The sequence below is a fragment of the Plecotus auritus genome, assembly GCF_963455305.1.
Source record: "Plecotus auritus genome assembly, chromosome: 4".
NCBI classification, from domain to species: Eukaryota; Metazoa; Chordata; class Mammalia; order Chiroptera; family Vespertilionidae; genus Plecotus; species Plecotus auritus.
In genome coordinates this window covers 97,197,392-97,217,734 of record NC_137775.1, presented here as the reverse complement: position 1 = coordinate 97,217,734, position 20,343 = coordinate 97,197,392, and the positions used below count along the sequence as shown (strand labels likewise).

The 20,343-nt window shown below is 42.5% G+C and overlaps 1 protein-coding gene across 6 annotated transcripts in view; it reads right to left on the bottom strand.

Annotated features, from left to right (window-relative positions):
- The window catches only part of STK38 (serine/threonine kinase 38), a 123,099-nt gene extending 104,239 nt beyond the window's left edge, over window positions 1-18,860 (bottom strand). For 2 of the 6 annotated variants that reach the window (XR_013960425.1, XM_080664956.1), the window contains exons 1-5: window positions 18,572-18,724; window positions 12,861-12,993; window positions 5,522-5,573; window positions 4,522-4,644; window positions 2,436-2,519 (exon numbers count right to left, since the gene is read on the bottom strand). Coding sequence is in view for 5 of the 6 variants with exons in the window: in XM_080664956.1 (XP_080521082.1) it covers window positions 2,436-2,519; window positions 4,522-4,644; window positions 5,522-5,573; window positions 12,861-12,991 (390 nt within the window). In the remaining variant the exon portion in view is untranslated. Of the gene's footprint in view, window positions 1-2,435; window positions 2,520-4,521; window positions 4,645-5,521; window positions 5,574-12,860; window positions 12,997-18,571 lie in introns of all 6 variants that reach the window. The other 4 variants (XM_080664955.1, XM_080664957.1, XM_080664953.1 and 1 more) reach the window with 4 other exon arrangements.
- Window positions 18,861-20,343: the final 1,483 nt, after the last annotated feature.

Sequence of the window (20,343 nt, the reverse complement as noted above, 5' to 3'; positions counted from 1 at the left end):
ATCTCACTTGCAGCATGAGGGTGGGAAAATGGAACACAGGGTGATAAGGAACAGTGCTATGAATCATGACAAAGCCCAGTAAAGCTACTGCCTTTACTCAGCCTTCATACAGGACCAACGCTTTTAGAAAACACGAATGCCACTTGCTGAACAGCAGCCGTGCTTCGACACGGTCATTACCAGACACAAAGACTACACAAGGCGGTCCTCACCTGCCTCTGCTTCCCCTGGCTCCTGCTAAGGCTACTCCCTACTGCAGAGAGCCGCTCGTCTTGGAGGACAGAATGGTGACTACAACATCCCCTGGGTGTCACGGGGAAAGCTACAGTCACTGTGAGCTCACCTTACCCTTCTCTCCTGGGGCTGAATCAGCAGCTGGGAACCTCAAGATCTAGGAGTGGAGTCAGGTGGATATAGGGTAAGGGACATAAGAGCCAGAGGTGCAACTCCCACCAGAGGTTCCCCTTCCCCTGTTCCTTAAATATTTAATGAGATGCTACCCTGGGCACTAGGAAAGCAGAGATACAAGTCAGTCTTTTGTCTGATCCTAACACTAGATTGGCGTCATAATTGGAGGATTTCCTTTTGTGCTGGAAGAGAAACATGAAGAAACTAGCTAAATGCTGGTCTCTTATCCTTTAATATTTATTTCCCAGGTAGCAAAAATGTCCATCCTGTGGGACAGAATAACAACCTGAATTCTCAGTGGGCAGCTTTAATTCTTGCTCAGTTTGGTAAAAGCAAACAAAAAACTTTTTCTCTGAATAAGGCACCTACCTGCCTGCACAAAGTTAAGCTCTGAACCTAAACTTTGTCAGCCACACTCAAAAGTGATGGACTTGCACTGGTCTACTTCCACTCCAACCCAGCATAACCAGTTGCTCCTCCTTCACGATGGCTAACCAGGGAGAGCCTGGGCCCATAACTTTAACTGACCACACTGAGGTCAAACCTTAGGGAGTTAGGTCCAACGGCAAGATGGACTCAAATCCTAATTCTAACCAACATTTTCTTTACTTTCATTTAGAAACACTTTAGGATTTAATTCTGAAGATGGCATAGTCTTTGAGAAAATGGTTTACAGTGTCCAGATCATCTCTGTCACCAGGCTATGGAACTGGTACATGCTATGAAGGACTAACAACTGAGAATATGATGTGTTTTCTTTACAATGTTAACTGAATGTGAATTATTTGATAAAGTAGGGTTTTGAGCCTTGGATAAACGTATGGGAAACATGTCTGGTAAAAATAAAATGTACTTGTGAAATACAAAATATATTGACTAATCAATAGAGTTTTACAGTTTCCTTTTCAGGATCAACTGACACTCTTTCAGTGCCCTCAGCCTGACCACACACAAATTTTTAGGTAATATAGTATAAATAGGGTGTGTGCATTTTTAATAGGTTGGTGTTAGCATAAATTATAGTGTCTGAAGACTTATGCCAGGGTATTTGATACTCTCAATCGAAATTCCTGGGAGTCTAAAGCTTCTGGGTAACATGAAAATTAAAGAGAAAATATAAATTCCAAGTGTCGAGCTGGGATTTAAATGAAGCCTCAGTGACTGTACCTCCTCTCAAGAGGCAGAAAGGGCTGAGTGGGGCCAGCCTCCATCCCTGCTCTTGGGCTCTGTGTCCAGAGCTCTCCTTGTCCTCCTGTAGCATCGGGCCTTTTACAGGATATCTGCAGGCATCACCCCCATAATCTGTTGTTGAACAACCAGCTAACTTAAACTAGATTTACAGAATGTCTGCTATCTCTTTCTTAATACACTGACCAATATTTAAAATTTATTTTGCATAAACTACTTATGTATCTTATAAATCTATTTGCAAAGTAGGTTTAGGCTTTAGAAAGTGTTCTTATTCATGAATAAAGAATCTACACTGCTCTGCCATTTACATATTTTATCAAATTCATTCAGAAAGAAGACTGTGCTCTTTTAGGTGATGATAAGCTACTCAGAGGACCCAACTTTGGTGTCAGTACAGAATAAAGTACACTAAGTCACACTGAGATGGCAAATCCCAAATTCTAACGCCTAAGCCTCAGTCCCAAGGTGTATATACAGTTTCTCTCTCTCAGCTTTCAGTAAGAAACACACCACCACATCAAGTGTAACCTCAAAATAGGCTCATGACAAAGACAACTTTTGATCAACTGGGATTCACAGAGAGCAGGTGCTTCTCTAATAGGCTTTCAACTTTTAAAAGATTGCATATAACGTAGAAACATTATTTGTACTTTTAAAATATATGTAACTACTACTTCTTTGTTGATTTAAAAAAAGTAATACTCTACATATATTCATACATGACAGAGCTAAAGAAAACTGTAATCAGAATATACATTTCAAATAAGCAAAAAGAACAGTTTTAGGAGACAAAAGGTCATCAGCTAACTAAAATCCCAACTACAATTGTGCTTTACCTGCTCTTTTTCAAGCATATCTGCTTTACGGAGTATTTTCATTGCATACACATGCCCTGTATCTTTCTTCTGAACAAGCCGAACCTAAAAGTTATTAAAAGAATGCCAAGTTAGAAGTTCACAATGCCAAGCTAATGCTTTCATGTGTTATAGGAAGTAATACTTAAACTGAAAAAGTATAAAAATATTTTTTAAATGTATTTTCATTGATTTCAGAGAGGGAGAGAGAGATAGAAACATCAATGATGAGAGAGAATCATTGATTAGCTGCCTCCTGCATGCCCCCACACTAGGGATTGAGCCCGCAACCTGGGTATGTATGTGCCCTGACTGGGAATCGAACCATGATCTCCTGGTTCATAGGTCGACGCTCAACCACTGAGCCATGCCAGTAGGGCAAAAAGTATAACAATTTTAATTTAAGCAACTAGCAAGAACAAAGCAAAATAAGATGCTTTTTGAAGTTCCAAAATAGATTATTTTACACCCAGTGAAGTCAGTGCTAGAAGCATCTGCTTTGGCTCCCTAGTAGAACAAAACAATCTAACCCAGAACCCTCACTTTCGAACTTAAGGACTCATTAAACCCGTGGCTCATGTCATGCAGTCAGCTCAGAAAACCTAAGTAAGTGATTACAGCAACATTTAAAACAATAGCAAAAGCTCATGCGTAGGAAAAATGTCTTGAAGGAAAAAAACTAAAATGTATAACTAGAGAAATGGGGTTTTATGCTGTTTTCCTTTCTCTTCTTAATTTTCCAATGATTTTTAGAGAGAATAAATAAATCTATGAAAAGAAAATTAATAGTCTACAACCCCCCCAAAAAACTTCTTGTCAATTCCCTGCACATCCTTCCCTTCCTCTCCCAACACATGTATGTTTTCTTCTCCCTGCATCTTTGTTTTCCTGCTTGAGCCCCATGTCCCTTCCTCACTGAGCAGAAAGCAATTTAGAGGTGGTACTGTCCGTTTCCCTCTCTTAAGGGCCAGCAGGGATTCTGAATGCTGAGGGATCAATTTACTCTTCCACCTGTGCTTTAGAATATACACTAACATTTCCCCGAGGTACGGGGTTTCCATACCTTTTATACAAAGACTAGAGGCCCGATGCATGAAATTCGTACAAGAATAGGCCTTCCTTCCCCCGGGAACCGGCACCGGCTTCCCTCTGGCACCCAGGACCCGGGCTTCCCTCGCAGCCCCAGCTTCATTGGGAAGGCTTTCCGGAAGGATGTCTGGTCTAATTAGCATATTACACTTTTATTATTATAGATAATGAAACTGGCACTCTGGATGTTTTCCATTAATGGGAATGATGTTGCATGGGCTCATGCACACCCTCCCCACCAGACTGCTCTTGTGACCAAGCAGGATGCAACTGCAAGACCAACTGGGACAGGGGGAAAAAAAAAAAGGAGACATATGTACTACTATTTGTAATACTTCAAACAATAAAAAAAATAAAAATAAAAAAATAAAAAGACCAACTGGGACAAAGCTACAAATTCTCTCAACTCTTTACCACTCTCGATATAACTCATTTCTACAAATCCTGTCCCTCAGGGCCATCTCTTTAGAGCTGTACCAGTCTGGCAGGAAAAAATAAAGGGTGAAGATATGCTTTTAGCTCACTCCTGGAGAGGTGATGTGTTACATACTGGGAAAAACAAGAGCTTTAAAATCAGGAAACTTGGGCTGACTTCTGGTACCACTGGATATATATTGCAGTGTCAATGGCACTGTGACACTGCAACCTATATCCCCTCTGAGTCACCTATGAGTTATTGCCATGATTATAGGAGAAAAACACAGTATATTAATAAGTATTGGTTCCCTTCTACCTTTCAACTCTCCTATATCAATATTTAAAACATCAACATCATCAGAGAAGAACAATCTGAGAGCTGGGTCAGAGGAGCGGGGAAGAGGAGGCAGACAGAGCCGTGAGGGTGTGGGGCAGACATGCTGGACCCATTTACCCCATATTTCAGTTATATCAACAGTCATGAGCTCATGGCATATTAGAAGCTTTGAGGAGCTGTGGGCTTTTTGCATTGGATAAGTAGCTGTAGCTGTGGGGTTTTTACCTCACCAAATGCTCCTCTGCCTATTACTTTTAAGGACTCAAAATCTTCCAATCCAAGTCTTGTTCTCTTCAAACGAAGAAACTCTGTTTCCTTCCGAGCATGAGCTGATCGCCTGAGTCGTTTCTAATGTCGAAATAAAGGGGGAGAGGGGTTGGAGGGGAGGAATTGAAATTCTGCAATGAAGTCATATTTGTGACTTTACCCATCTGGAAACCAGAACCACACCAGACTAAGCATAATCTTCTCACCCATGAAAGCACCACAAAAGGATGCTCACTGCTCCCTTCTCCCTTCCCAGCCTTCAGAAACAAAACCACACCACACCGAACAGATAGTGGGTGCTTCCTCTCAGGACTCCTCACCAACCTCACAGCAATCCACTATTCTAACCTTTCTAATGAAGGAGGGATCACCAACATTTTCCTTTAACCTTTGTTGTATAAAAGTGTGTGTGTTTTTAATTTCCCTCTAGGATTTTTACACATTGCCGTTCATTTTGCGATCTAGTTTTCTATTATCTCTGTAAGTCTGGGGTATTTTTCACCATTTTCCTGGGTTCTGTAATTTATTCCTACTTTTGAAAGCATTTCCGCTGCCATTTCAGTTCCTTGCACAGTTATTAACTGTATTTTCCCCCACCACATCTGAGGCATTAGAGGAAAGGGTTGTCCCACTTCTATGGAGCCTTTTTAATGATTTCTGTAAGTATGCTATACTTTGCTTTTTAACATTTTAATTTGGTTTCATCTCTTCCTTTTCTTGGAATTCTAAATTAATTCTAATTGATCTGCTATGACTGTACCTGGAGAAGTTCATCTCCTGACTGCTTACTAATTAACTTCTCCCTCTGCATGAATACCTCCATCCAGAAGCACACCAGCCGCCTAAGGTTCTGTTGCTGAGCCAGAGTCTTACCCGTGCGCTAAAACTAACAATTTGCTGAACAAGATATAACCTGCCATGCTGAGTTTCAAGAGAAAAAAATTCTGATTTTAATTACCTCTTCATCCTTTAGGCCTTCTTCTTCCATCACTTTTTCTAACTTCTTTTGTCTAAAAATAAATAAAGATGTGAAATAATATTTGAATGTAATTTTCTGGTAAGTCTATACAAACGTAAGAATTATTTTTATGACAAAAACAGGTAAATCTTAAAAGATCTCATTAAAGTAACAAATTACAGTTACTAAGACAAGTGAAAAGATTCCCACTCATTAGTTCATCATTTTGAAACAGACTGTATAAGATGTTAATGCAACAATCTTATTTCGAAATGAAAAGTTCTCTCTCTTTTTTCTCCTGTCAGAACTGTATTTCCTCCTTAACAAACCACAAACAGCTGGTGTTTGATAACCTCATATCAGGGTGTTTCTCTCCCTCTCCCTGATATCTACTTCCTTTATTTTCACAGCTTCTTCCTCCTCCTTGCCACAAAGAATAATAAATAACAAAGGTAAAATGCAGAATTTGGATATTCAAGGAAGGTAATTGGCGGGTGGGGGAGGGAGGAGAGGAACTGAGAGGTGAGAGGGGAGAGATTGAGCAAAAAAGCCCCCAAAAAGAGAGAAAAAACTCATTGAGACAACAATAGGGTGGTGACTGCTGGGGGAAAGGGGGAATGGAGGAAGGTAGAGAAGGGTATGGGGAGGATAAATGGAGATGGGCAGAGATTTGACTTGGGGTGGTGAACACACAATACAGTATACAGATGATGTGTTGTGGAATTGTGCACCTGAAACCTATATAATTTTGTTAATCAATGTCACCCCAATAAATTCAATAAAAAGGGAGGGAAAAACCTTAAGAATTCTAAATCCTTGGAGTACTAAATTTGGAAACTGTATTCAAGAATATTTTTATCTATTTTAATACTGATTTGATAAAACCAAAAGAAACAATTAAAACTTCCTTACAACCAATTCCCTATAACCTTTACTTATTCAGCATAATCAATGAAAGCACATGGGCTGGGATCTCCCCTCCACCACTTAGCATTCCAGAAGACAGGCAATGTGAGCAGGGCAAAGAAGAGTAAGAGTACAGGGTACATGAAGTAATAGCATGTAGTTTAGCGTGGCTGAGGCACACATCACTTCTGCGTGCCTGGCTCTTAGTCTGCAGACAACTAAGAATTGACAAAGGCTTGTGCACAAAGGAGTGATGTGATGAGATTTCTATTGTAGAATGGCAACCAGCGGTAATGAGCTAATGGACTAGCAGGAAAAACACTGACAGACAGGCAATTAAAAGCTATTGTAAGGATTCAGCTGTGCAGTAAAGATCTGGAACTAGGACTGGAAACCTAGAAGGAAGTGAACAGGGCTATTGCAAAGATGACCAACGGGCAATAGATGTCAAGGGAAAAGTCTTAGAACTCGTGTGGGAGGACAATGATGCCACTAACCAAGGTAAGAAACACAGAAGAGGAACATGGACAATGAGTTTCCTTTTGGTCAATGAATATGCATTACAATAATAATATTTAGTTTAAATGAATATATTGTTAGAAATCATATTACAAACCCACAGGATCAGATGATGAGTAAGAATTTGTGTCTAAACACTCAGGAAGTAAAAAGATCTACTCTGCCCCTGATGGGAAGAAGTAAGAATCTGCATGACTACTGTCCCACTTTTCTTCTTCCAGTTCCGAGGACATCTGGGGATATGTATCTATGTGTGCTCATGTATTGGAGTTAGAAGGCTGTACTACTGGTAGTTTCAGGAATGTAAATTAATTGCATTTCAGTGGTTAAATAGTTGAAGTAGAGAAGAATAAGAATCAAACAATCAATAACAAGAACTATAAGAACTCAACCATGTTCAGCTCTTTTTGTGGCTTGAGTGTCAAATATTATCATATCTTCCAACTACATGTTTTCTGAATGACCACACCAGACTGGGCTAGAAGTCAAAAGTGCCATCACACAATGTGTGTCACAAAGACAGCTCCTTCTGACTATAGTTTATTTTTAATTTTTAAAACATTTATTGAGAGAGAGAGAGAGAGAGAGGACCCCTAGCCCTAGTTAGGGTGCATGCAGGAGGCAACCAATCTATGTCTCTCTCACATTGATGTTTCTCTCTCTCTGTCTCTCCCCCTCCCTTCCACTCTCTCTCTCTCTAAAAAAAAAAAAAAAAAAAAATCAATGGAAAAATATCCTCGGGTGAGGATTAACCAAAAAATAAGATAGAGAAGCAAAAAATAAAATAAAATAGAGAGCGAGAGAGAAAAGGAGGGAGGGGCCGAAACCGGTTTGGCTCAGTGGATAGAGCATCAGCCTGCGGACTGAAGGGTCCCAGGTTCGATTCCGGTCAAGGGCATGTACCTTGGTTGTGGGCACATCCCCAGTAGGGGGTGTGCAGGAGGCAGCTGATTGATGTTTCTCTCTCATCGATGTTTCTAACTCTCTATCCCTCTCCCTGCTTCTCTGTAAAAAATTAATAAAATATATTAAAAAAAAAAAAAAGAAAGAAAAGGAGGGAGGGAGAGAGAAGGGGAAACATTAATTTGTTGTTCCACTTATTTATGCATTCATTGGTTGATTCTTGTATGTGCGCTGACTAGGGATCAAGCCCTCAATCTTAGCAAATTGGGATGATGCTCTAACCAACTGAGCTCCCTGGCCAGGGCCTTCTGACTATATTTTATTCTGGGATTTTTACCTGTTTTTTTTTTTTTTTAATACTTCTTTATTGTTGAAAGTATTACATATGTCCCTTTTTCCCCCCACTGATCCCCTCCAGCCTGCCCCCGCCCCAGGCTTTCAGCACCCTATTGTCTGTGTCCATGGGATATGCATATATGCATACAAGGTCTGACTATATTTTAAATCTAAATTCAAGCTGAGATGTTTTCCACAGCTTTATTACAAGTGTAATTAAATTGGTTTCAGAACACCTGACTGAGAGTCAAGTTGTCAGAATCAATCCCTTGAACACAATCAGATTCTTTCATTAGAGAATCTATCCCATCTAATAAAAGAGTAATATGCAAATTGACCATCACTCCAACACACAATATGGTCGCCCCCATGTGGTCAAAGATGGCTGCCCCCATGTGGACACAAGATGGCCGCCACAAGATGGCCGGCAAGGGAGGGCAGTTAGGGGTGACCAGGCCGGCAGGGGAGGGCAGTTGGGAGCAACCAGGCCTGCAGGGGAGGGCAGTTGGGGGCGGGGGGATCAGGCCTGCAGGGGAGGGCAGTTGGGGGCAACCAGGCCAGCAGGGGAGGGCAGTTGGGGGGGACTAGGCCTGCAGGGGAGGGCAGTTGGGGGGAACTAGGCCTGTAGGGGAGGGCAGTTGGAGGGGGACCAGGCCTGCAGGGGAGAGCAGTTGGGGGCGACCAGGCCAGCAGGGGAGGGCAGTTGGGGGGAACTAGGCCTGTAGGGGAGGGCAGTTGGAGGGGGACCAGGCCAGCAGGGAGGGCAGTTAGGCGTCGATCAGGCTGGCAGGGGAATAGTTAGGGGGTGATCAGGCTGGCAGGCAGAAGCAGTTAGGGGCAATGAGGCAGGCAAGCAGTTGGGAGCCAGCAGTCCCAGATTGGAGAGGGTGCAGTCTGGGCTGAGGGACACACCCCCGCACCATGCACAAATTTCGTGCACCTGGCCTCTAGTATATATATAAAACCCTAATATGCAGATAGATCTAACGGTGGAACAACCGATTGCTATGACATGCGCTGACCACCAGGGGGTATGCGCAGAACATGGCAGGCGTTGACAGCAGGGGGCAGAGCATGATACATGGTGTTTGGCCATGGCGGGATGATGGAGCAGGTGAGTGGGGGTGCCAGACCAAGGCAAGGTGCCGGTTGCTGTCATTGGGGCAAGCCTCTGGTGGTTACTGAAAATTCTTTGCTCCTGTGCACCGTGGTCCCGCCCACCACTCGCACCCGCTTCTGATGCCCAGTGCCGGCCCTGATTGCTTGGCGCTGTCAGCAGGTGCAAGCAGCAGCTGCTGGCTCCAATCACCCCTCAGGGCTTCTCCACCTCCTCCTGCTCCTGAGGGGCGACCGGGGCCAGCAGCCGCCTCTTGCACCTGCTGCCAGCGATAGCCCCGCTCACATCCACTGCTGACACTGGCCCCAATCTCCCTGCGCCATCAGCATGTGGGAGCGGAGGTGGCACGAGTGGGGCTACCGGCAGACAGAAGACCAGGGACTGCGGCAGGAGGGGCCAGGCAGGGGTGCAGAGGATGGGCCCCGCCCTTGTGCCCACCGCAGCCTCACAGCATACAGTTCCTTTCAAGGAGCATGAATTCATGCACTGGGCCCCTAGTATATCCAGAAAAGGCCTATCATACAGAATAATCTCTGGTAATGATTTACTGGGGCCAAGTCAACAAAGACCTAGAAGACAACAAAATGACAAGCACAGCCTGAAAGGAGGCTTGACATCCTCTGTGAGATGATACCATGGAATTACTGGACTTTGTTAGATTCGTGGTGGCATTATGATTATACAAGAAAATGGCCATATTTTTCCAGATGCATACTGAAGTACACAGGATTGAAGTGGCAGATGTTTGAAATTTGCTTTAAAACACAATAACAAGAAAAAATAAAATATTGATGAAACAAATTTAGTGAAGTCTTGATAATTACTGAATCTGAGGATGACTATATGGTGGTTCACTGTATTAGTCTTTCCATCTATGTGTGTATTTATTTATTTTTTGTTAATCCTCATCCAAGGATATTTTTCCATTGATTTTAGAGAGAGTGGAAGGTAGGGGGAGAGACAGAGAAAGAGAAACATCTATGTGAGAGATATACATCGATTGTTTGCTTCCTAAACACACCCCACCAGGGCCAGGGATGGAACCTACAACGGAGGTACATGCCCCTGACCAGAACTGAACCCAGGACCTTTCAGTCCTCAGGCCGACATTCTAGCCACAGTACCAAACTGGCTAAGGCTTATGTGTGTATTTAATGACCCTGGCTGGGTGGCTCAGTTGGTTAAAGCATCGTCCTGATTTGCCAAGGTTTCGGTTTTGATCCTTGGTCAGGACACATACAAGAATCAACCAAGGAATTCATAAATAAGTAGAACAACAAGTCGATGTTCCTTTCTCTCTCTCTCAAATGAATGATTCTAAAATTTATATGGAAATATAAAGAAACTAAAATATCCAATTCAATCTTGAAAAAAAGAAAAAAAAAAGAACTAAGTTGAGTACTTACACTACTGACTTCAAAACTTACCACAAGGTTACAGTAATCAAGACAGTGTGATACTGGCATAGGGGTAAATAGAACAATGAAACAGAATAGAGAGCCTAGAAATAGATAGACACTTATATGGTTTTAATTTTCAACAAGTGTCAAAACAATCTAATGGGGAGAAAAATAATCTTTGCAACAAATAGTGCTAAAATAACTGGATATCTATATGCAAAAAAAATTCATCTCAATTCCTATTTCATATCACACACTTATTAATTCAAGATGGATCATAGTACTAAATGTAAAAACTAAATCCATAAAACTTCCAGAAGAAAACATAGGACATAGGACATCCTTATGACTTGGGTGTAGGCAAAGGTTTCTTAGAGGTCACAGAATGTAATAACTACAAAAGAAAAAAATGCCAATATTGAAAACTTCTGCTCACCTAAAGATATCATTAAGAAAATGAACTGGAAAGTCACAGACTGGAAGAAACTATTTGCAAAACTTATATATAACCAAGGGGCAGTATCTAGGATATATAAAGAACTCCCTGCAACTCTATGGTCAAAAATGTGAATAAACACTTCACAAGAAAATATACAAATGGCCAAAAGCACACTGAAAAATGTTCAGCATCATTAATCATCAGGGAAATGCAATTAAAACAACAGTGAGATACCACTAAACATCCACAAGAACAGTTATAAGTTAAAAGACTGAGAACACAAATGTTAGCAAAAATGTAAAGCAACTAGAACTCTCATAAACTGTTGGTAATATTTTGGAAAAAGGTCTAGCAATTTCTTATAAAACTAAACATGTGCCTACATATGTTTATGACTCAGCAACTCCACTCCTAAATTTACCCAGGAACTGAAAACAAATGTTCGCAAAAAGATCTATAACAAATGTGCATAGAAACTTATTCAAAATAGCAAAAAACTGAGAAAAGCCCAGGTGTTTATCAACAGAATGTATAAACAAACTGAGGTAAAGTAAAAAAACAGAACGGTACTCAGCAATATAAAGGAACAAACTACTGACACAATAGCAACATGAATGTACCTTGAAAACATCAGGATGAACAAAGGATGCCTTACTCAAATGAGCACTTACTCTATGGACCTATTAACATGTTCCATTTGATGGAACAGGCAAGACCATCAATGGTAGAAACAAAGTTAGCAATGGTTCCTGGGGGATGAAGGAACATCCCAGGAGTGAACGAACTTTCAGGTACAATGGCAATGGTTTATGTCTTGACAGAGGTTTAAGTTATACAGGTGTACTAGTATGCATTTGTCGAAACTCATTGAATGGTAAGCCTTAAGATTGTACATTTCATTGCATGCAAATTTTATTCCCTTAAAATATTGAACTCTAGTTCCTATACAAGCAGAAATATACAGAAGTAAAATATACTGACATCTGAAACATGTACAGCAAAAAAATTAACATAGATTAATGAATGGATAGAGGAATGGATACATGGATTTATGGTAAAACAACAAATTATTTTTTTAAACTACAATTAATTGCAGAATCTAGATGATGTATTTATGGGTATCCACTGTACAATTCTTTAAACTTATCTACACTTCTAAATATTTTCATAATAAAATACTGGGAATAAACTGTAATTATGAGTTACTACATGAATAATATACACCAGATCAGTAACAATAGCTGCTACTACCACCATTAACTAAGTGATTATTATGTGTGAAGCACTATGGTAGGTACTCACATATGTTAAGTCTAATCCCCATTTTCCAAATGGGGAAACTGATACACAGACAAAGGAACTTGTTCCAACCTCATACAGCCTACTACATGATAAAGGCAGGATTATAATCCCAAGTCTGACTACATAAGAGCTGCTCTTTCCATTACATCACACTGCCTTAATGAACTCCAAGGATTTGGCCCAATTAATTGTTTTATCCTACCATGGAATATTGAGTTATTGACTTAGTAGTAGAAATGAGTGGGTTATAATAGCAAGGGCTTTGGAAATCAATAGCACTGTCATTCTACTGTAATGGGATAGGCTATAAACATGGCTGCTGTTATTCTTGTCTCCTTTCAACAATATTACGAAGGTGCTTTATGATACCAGATGTCAATGCCAAAAACATAACACAATTTTCTTAAAATTCTTTACCTCATTTCTCGTTCTTCATGTTGAGCGATAAGATTGCTATAAAAATTCTCCAGCGTCACTTTGGTCATTGTCACCCTTTCTTTTGTGTGATTACTCATGGACGAGCAAGGTGTTGACCCGGTCATTGCCATGGCTGCTAGAAACAAAGAAAAGAGGTTTTCATCTTGGAATTAGAATCTACCAATTATGTGCTCTCCTACCTTATAGGTAGGAATGTAAATTCGTACTTTTATTGAGGACAAACAAGTAAATAACAAAAGCCAGACAAATACTTGGTGAAAATAAGTATATACTAATGTCCCATGACCCAGAAATACCATCCCTAGGTAAAAGACCTAGAGAAATTGTCACACAGCTCTTAAGGTAGCATCCACAAGGATGTACATTACAGAGGATGTTCACTGTGCCATCATTTGTACCGAAAAGTGGCATCAATATATCTTTAAAACAGTTTTGCATTTTTAAAAAGAAAACATGATCACAATACCATATGTGTAAATTAAGAATATATATTATAGACAGTGTAATTCTTTGCCATCTAGGAAGCTACCTTGGAGAAATCAAGACCCGTAAGATTCATACACAAGAGAGTTCGAGGCAGCATTGTAAACAAAGGAAAACTAGAAATACAGATAACTTGAATATCCAAAAACAGAAATGATTACATTATAATAAGTCATATAATGAAATAATATGCAGAAAATTAAAATATGTTCAGCCCAGCAGCATGGCTCAGTGGTTCAGCATCTACCCATGAACCAGGAGGTCACGGTTTGATTCCCTGTCAGGGCACATGCTCTGTTTGTGGGCTCAATCCCCAATAGGGAGCATGCAGGAGGCAGAGGATCAATGAGTCTCATCATTGATGTTTCTATCTTTCCCTCTCCCCTACCCTCTAAAATCAATAAAAACATATTTAAAATAAATAAAATATGTTCAAATGTTTAATGTCAGGGGAAATGTTTTCAATCCAAGAGAAAAGAATATGTTACAAAACAAAATTTTTCCATCTCAATACAATAGATCTTTTATTGTTTATGCTTTCCACATTTTCTTCAATGACTATGTACTATTACCATTAAGTTACCAATAACTTTTAAATTTACAATTTCTACAGTTTAAAAAAATCTGACTAAAATGCTCATCTATAGGTATATACTAGTATGCACTCTGATATGTCTATTTGATAAATATTTACTATATATTTGAATTTACTAGTTAAAACAAAGACCTATGATGGAAACAATATTACAAAGAAAAAAGCTAAACCATAATTTTAGTGACTGGAAAATACCAAAAAAAAAAAAAAAAAAAAAAAAGGCACCCTAAGGTCCTAGTTTTACATATGACAAAGCCAATACTAACAGTTTAAATAGCTGATAGAACATTTTTCCCTAAATTTAAATCTCATTTCCCCTCGGAAATTTTTGCCAACCTATATTGTCACACTTGGCCAGATTGCTCGCTGACCTTGACTTGCTCCAGCACTGGCAAAAATGTTTATATTTTATCCTTATCATGTCTTCCTCCCATGCAACCTGACTCTAAGTCAGTGTTTTCATCCCAAAATAAAGCTAAAAAATGAGAGGCTAAGGTCCACTTTTAAAGGTAGTGCATTTGATGAAAAGTTTTCTCAAGGTTCTCCCCTTAATACTCAGTAGCTTTTTTGCTTTGTAGATCAAACTAAGGCTTTTAAGGAATGTGCAAATACTTGTTATTACTAAGAAAAAAGACAACATTAAACAGTTTTATAAAATACTAGAGGCCCGGTGCACAAAATATGTGCACGGGGGGGGGGGGGGGTGTCCCTCAGCCCAGCCTGCACCCTCTCCAATCTGGGACCCCTCAAGGGATCGGGCCTAAATGGGCAGTTGGACATCCCTCTCACAATCCAGGACTGCTGGCTCCCAACTGCTTGCCTGCTTGCCTTCCTATTGCCCCTAACCGCTTCTGCCTGCCAGCCTGATCACCCCCTAACCATTCCCCTGCCAGCCTGATTGATGCCTAACTGCTCCCCTGCCAGCCTGATTGCCCCTAACTGACCTCCCCTGCAGGCCTGGTCCCCCCAACTGCTCTCCCCTGCAGGCCTGGGTCCCCCACAACTGCCCTTCCCTGCAGGCCCAGTCACCCCCAACTTCCCTCCTCTGCCAGCCTGGTCACCCCTAACTGCCCTCCCCTGCAGGCTTGATAGCCCCCAACTGCTCTCCCTTGCAGGCCTGGTCCCTCCCAACTGCCCTCACCTGCTGGCCTGATCACCCACAACTGCCCTCCCTTGTAGACCTGGTCCCTCCCAACTGTCCTCCCCTGCTGGCCATCTTGTCGCGGACATCTTGTGTCCACATGGGGGCAGCCATCTTTGACCACATGGGGGCAGCCATCTTGTGTGTTGGAGTGATGGTCAATTTGCATATTACTCTTTTATTAGATAGTATACTCAGGGGGAAAAAACAAAGAATAATCCCTTCAGAGCAAAGAGGTTCAAAATCAAGGCTCTACTTCAGAGTCAAACATTTTGATTCATGATGTGCCAAAATGATCAGTACAAATTCAGACACTGAACTCAGCTCTACCTTACTATAAAACTAGAGGCCCAGTGCATGAATTCCTGCACGGGTGGGGCCCCTCAGCCTGGCCGGTGATCAAGGCCTATCAGGGGGCCAGGCAGCTGGGGGGAGGGACCCCGGGAAGTTGGCCAGCCGGCCCCCTGATTGGGGCCCGGCCGGGCAGGGGGCGGGGCCGTGGGAGTTTGGCCAGCTGGGGGGAGGGTCCACAGGAGGTTGGCTGTGGGAGCACATTGACCACCAGGGGGCAGCTCCTGTGTTGAGCATCTGCCCCCTGGTGGTCAGTGCACGTCATAGCGACTGGTTAACTGGTCGTTCGGTTGTAATGGTCGCTTAGGCTTTTATATATATAGATGTTATATTTTTTTATGGGACGTTTCTGTTAATACCAAAGCAAACTCAAGTGTTTATAGGATATTAGAATCTAAAAACACACAAAAACCCAGCTGGTGTGGCTCAATGGTTCAGCATCGATCCAGGAACCAAGAGGTCACCGATTCTATTCCCGGTCAGGGCACATGCCCAGGGTGCAAGCTCAATGCCCAGAGGGAGCTGTGCAGGAGGCAGCCGATCAATGACTTCCTCTCTCATAGATGTTTCTATCTCTCTATCCTTCTCCCTTCCTCTTTAAAAAAAAAAAAAAAAAAAAATCAATAAAAATATATATTTTTAAAAACACATACACACACACACAAAAAAAAAAAAACAACAAAAAACACCTGTGTTTGGCCCTGGCCAGTGTGGCTCAGATAGTAATGCACTAGCAAGGTCTCGGGTTTGATTCTGCATCAGGGAACATATCTGGATTGCAGGTTCCTTCCCCTGCCGCTCAGGGCACTTAAGTGGGAGAGGCAACGGATTTATACTTCTCTCACATCAATGTTTTTCTCTTTCTCTCTCTTCCCCTCTGTCAAAATCAGTGAAAAATGTCCTTGGGTGAGGATTTTTTAAAAAAAACTGTTTGGTTTTGGGTGTGGTTCCTTATTTGTCAGCCCCTATCCTCTCTCCACCCACAATGAAAACCACATGCACTCTAAGTTTGGTGAAGAAATTTAAAAACCAGATTTAAAAACAAGTCTGAAGCAAGTGAGCACTTTGTACTCCACTCCTTCCCCACTCCTTCCTTGTCTTTAAACTTCTGGAGATCCTTTATATATTTTAACAACTGAAATTACTTCAAACTTAAAAAAATAAAACTAGAGAGTGTTTAAGCCTGAGACAAACAGTTACCTTCCATATAATAGGTGGAATCTACCTAATAAATGTCAGTTGAGCAACTAAGTAATTTTTCAGTTGTCAATAAAGCTAAAAGAACAAAATTACATTTACATTGATGAGTATATAAAAACTGGGGGGGGGGGTTGTTTTGACTCATTTAAGTGGATGTCATGACTTACTAAACTTCTTAAAAGATCAAATTAAATTAAATTCACTCAAAGATGTTTATGTAGTAAGGCCAACAAATTTTCCAGCAGAATGGTTTTCTACCTTCACATACAGTCTCCAATGCAAGGCAAAGGTTGCATTGGCCTTCCCTTTGATCTTTCTTCAAAACTTTCTCCTGCCCTGGCCAGTGTTGTCAGTGGTTAGAGCTTTGGCCATGCGCTGAAGGGTCTCAGGCTCAATTCCCTGTCAAGGGCACCTACCAGGGTTTCAGGTTCCATTCCGGACCCTGGTCAGAGCACACGGGGGAGGCGACCAATTGATATGTCTCTCTCAGATCTATGTTTCACTCTTTCCCCCTCCCCCCTCCTCCACTATCTCTAAAGAAAAAAAAAATCAATGGAAAAAAAAAACTCGGATGAGGATATGAATGAATGAATGGAGATCAAATGAAAACCATTGTTTGACTCAATATAGAGATTTATACCTGATTGACTTTACAATGGTAGAACTATCTCTATAAATACAACATTGGGGCTAAGACCATTCCTTAAGAGTCACCTATCTAATTTCTCTTACTAAACTGTAAGCCACTGGAAAGCAAGCATCCTGTCCTCTACTATTTTTAGTATCCTCCCCCCATCTCAGGTGCAACACTATGCACTTGGTGAGCACCTTATAAAAAGTTTACTAGGGACTGGTGTGGCTCAGTGGTTGAGGGTCCACCTGTGAACCAGGAAGTGGCAGTTCGATTCCCAGTGGGAGGGTGTGCCAGAGGCGGCAAATCAATGGTTCTCTCATCATTGATATTTCTGTCTCTCCCTCTCCCTTCCTCTCTGAAATTAATAAAAATATACTTTTTAAAAGTTTACTAGGAAAATAGCCATCGTTTATGTCCATTACCAGGAGTCGAGAATATGTGTGGTGGGGAATGGTTTCCTCTACGGAGCTGGAGGAGAGAGCTCCCATCCTCTTCCGAGCAAGCTGATAGCTAATGTTGGGGGCAGAGCGGAGCCTGCAATTGTGATGGTTGTTTCATGTTCAGGGAAACCACATCTACTGCCTGGCTAGTTCTAACTCAGAGCCAAGGTGAACTGCAAGGGAGAGAAAGCGCAGGGTCTACCTTACCCAGCCTTCCTCTGCACATTCCAAAAAGAAAAAGTTTCTCTTTGCCTCTTGTAATCGATTCAAAGTGCAACTGGGAGATCTGGTCTGTCTATGGGCCGTTCTGCACACTCTGACAAAGACTTTCCTCTAAGTCCTTACCAACTTTCCTTTCTTTCTCTCTTCTTAAAAGAAGAGTCCTCACTAAATTTCCCTGCGATGTTAAGGTTATCTGAACCCCAGTACCCAAAGACTGACCATGGGGAATGGAGCGGGCTCAAAGGTACCACACCCTACGGTGGGCTTTCGACATTTCTGCCTCGCGCCACAGCTCTCAGGTCCTTATGCTCCAGGAAAGAGAAACGGAGGTGAAGATTGGTAATGAGCGAGACCCCGGACAAGACAGATGGCAGCGAGCAGACAAAGCTGGCAACACGGAAAGGAGAGCCTGGCTCCCCGCCCCGACTGCATACGAAGGAGAGAAGACGGGGCGGGAGCCGGGACTGGGAACCGTGGAGAGGACCGACGTGGAGCCTCGGCGACGGGGGGACCGGGCTGGAAGGAGGGCGCAGGCGGGAAGAGGAGAGTCCCAAAGAGTCGGGGAAGAAGAGGTGAAGGGAAAAGCCTGGGAAGGGCTGAAGGCAGCGGCAGCAGGACACTCACCAGAGCCCCGAGGGAGGCTGGGCTGGCGGCGGACAGACAGCCGCAGACGCCGAGGTCTGGTCGCGCGGACAGGGCTGCAGCCAGCCGGCCCGCGGAGGGGAGGGGACGGCGGAGGTGCTCTGTGGTAGAGGACCAGGGGCGGTTGCGGGTGAGAACAACAGGAAGCGCCCCAACTGCCGGAAAAGACGGCAGCGCGGAGGGGCCAAGGCGGCCGGTCCGGGCGCAGAGAGGGTCAGGGGGAGCGGCCCGGGGCCGAGACTGCGCACGCGCGACTTCCCGGAGACGCGGCGGGGATTCAGGACTGCGCATGCGCAGCCCCACCCACCCCACGCCCTCCGCGCCTGCGGGTACAGGCGCGACGGTGCGGGCAGAAGTGGGCGTTGGAGGGCGCTCCCCGGGTGGCTGGGCCGTTGCGAGAGGCGGGGGTTCCCTTTGGGTTTTGTGTTTTGATTTTTCACTTTTTATTTTGAAATAATTAGACACACAAGAAGTTGCAAAATTAATTACAAAGAGGTCCCTTATACCCATCACCCACCCAGCTTCCTTCAACATCTTACATAACTAAACTACACTATCAAAACCAGGAAATTGACATTGGCACAATACAATTAACTCCAGGGGTGGGCAAACTTTTTGACTCGAGGGCCACAATGGGTTCTTAAACTGGACGGGAGGGCTGGAACAAAAGCATGGATGGAGTGTTTGTGTGAACTAATATAAATTCAAAGTAAAGGAGCGGAGGGTAGAGCAAGAGAACCCTCCGCTCTTTCGGCTCCACGGGCCAGATAGAACAGCCAAATGGGCCGGATCCGGCCCCCGGGCCGTAGTTTGCCCACGGCTGAACTAGACCGATACAATTAACTAGATTACAGCCCTTATTCTAATTTAGCCAGTTTGGCATGCACTCATTTCTGCGAGTATATGTGCGCATGCCTGTGCCCAACTGTAGTTCTTTTTTGTGTGTGTGTGTGTGTTTTGTTTTGTTTTTTAAAAAAATAAATCTTTATTCAGATTATTACAATTATTTCTCCTTTTTCCCCCCATAGCTCCCCTCCACCCAGTTCCCACCCCACCTTCTGCCCTTACCTCCCCCCCACTGTCCTCATCCATGGGTGTATGATTTTTGTCCAGTCTCTTCATGAACCCCCCCATACCCCTTTCCCCCTGAGAATTATCAGTCCACTCCCTTTCTATGCCCCTGATTCTATTATATTCACCAGATTATTCTGTTCCTCAGGTTTTTAATTCACTTGATTTTTAGGTTCACTTGTTGAGAGATATGTATTTGTTGTTCCTAATTTTTATCTTTACTTTTTTCTTCTTCCTCTTCTTAAAGAATACCTTTCAGCATTTCATATAATACTGGTTTGGTGGTGATGAACTCCTTCAGCTTTTTTTTATCTGTGAAGCTCTTTATCTGACCTTCAATTCTGAATGATAGCTTTGCTGGGTAGAGTAATCTTGGTTGTAGGTTCTTGCTATTCATCACTTTGAATATTTCTTGCCACTCCCATCTGGCCTGCATAGTTTCTGTTGAGAAGTCAGCTGACAGTCGTATGGGTGCTCTCTTGTAGGTAATTAACTGTTTTTCTCTTGCTGCTTTTAATATTCTCTCTTTGTCTTTTGCTCTTGGCATTTTAATTATGATGTGTCTTGGTGTGGTCCTCTTTGGATTCCTTTTGTTTGGGGTTCTGTACGCTTCCTGGACTTGTAAGTCTATTTCTTTCACCAGGTGGGGGAAGTTTTCGGTCATTATTTCTTCAAATAGGTTT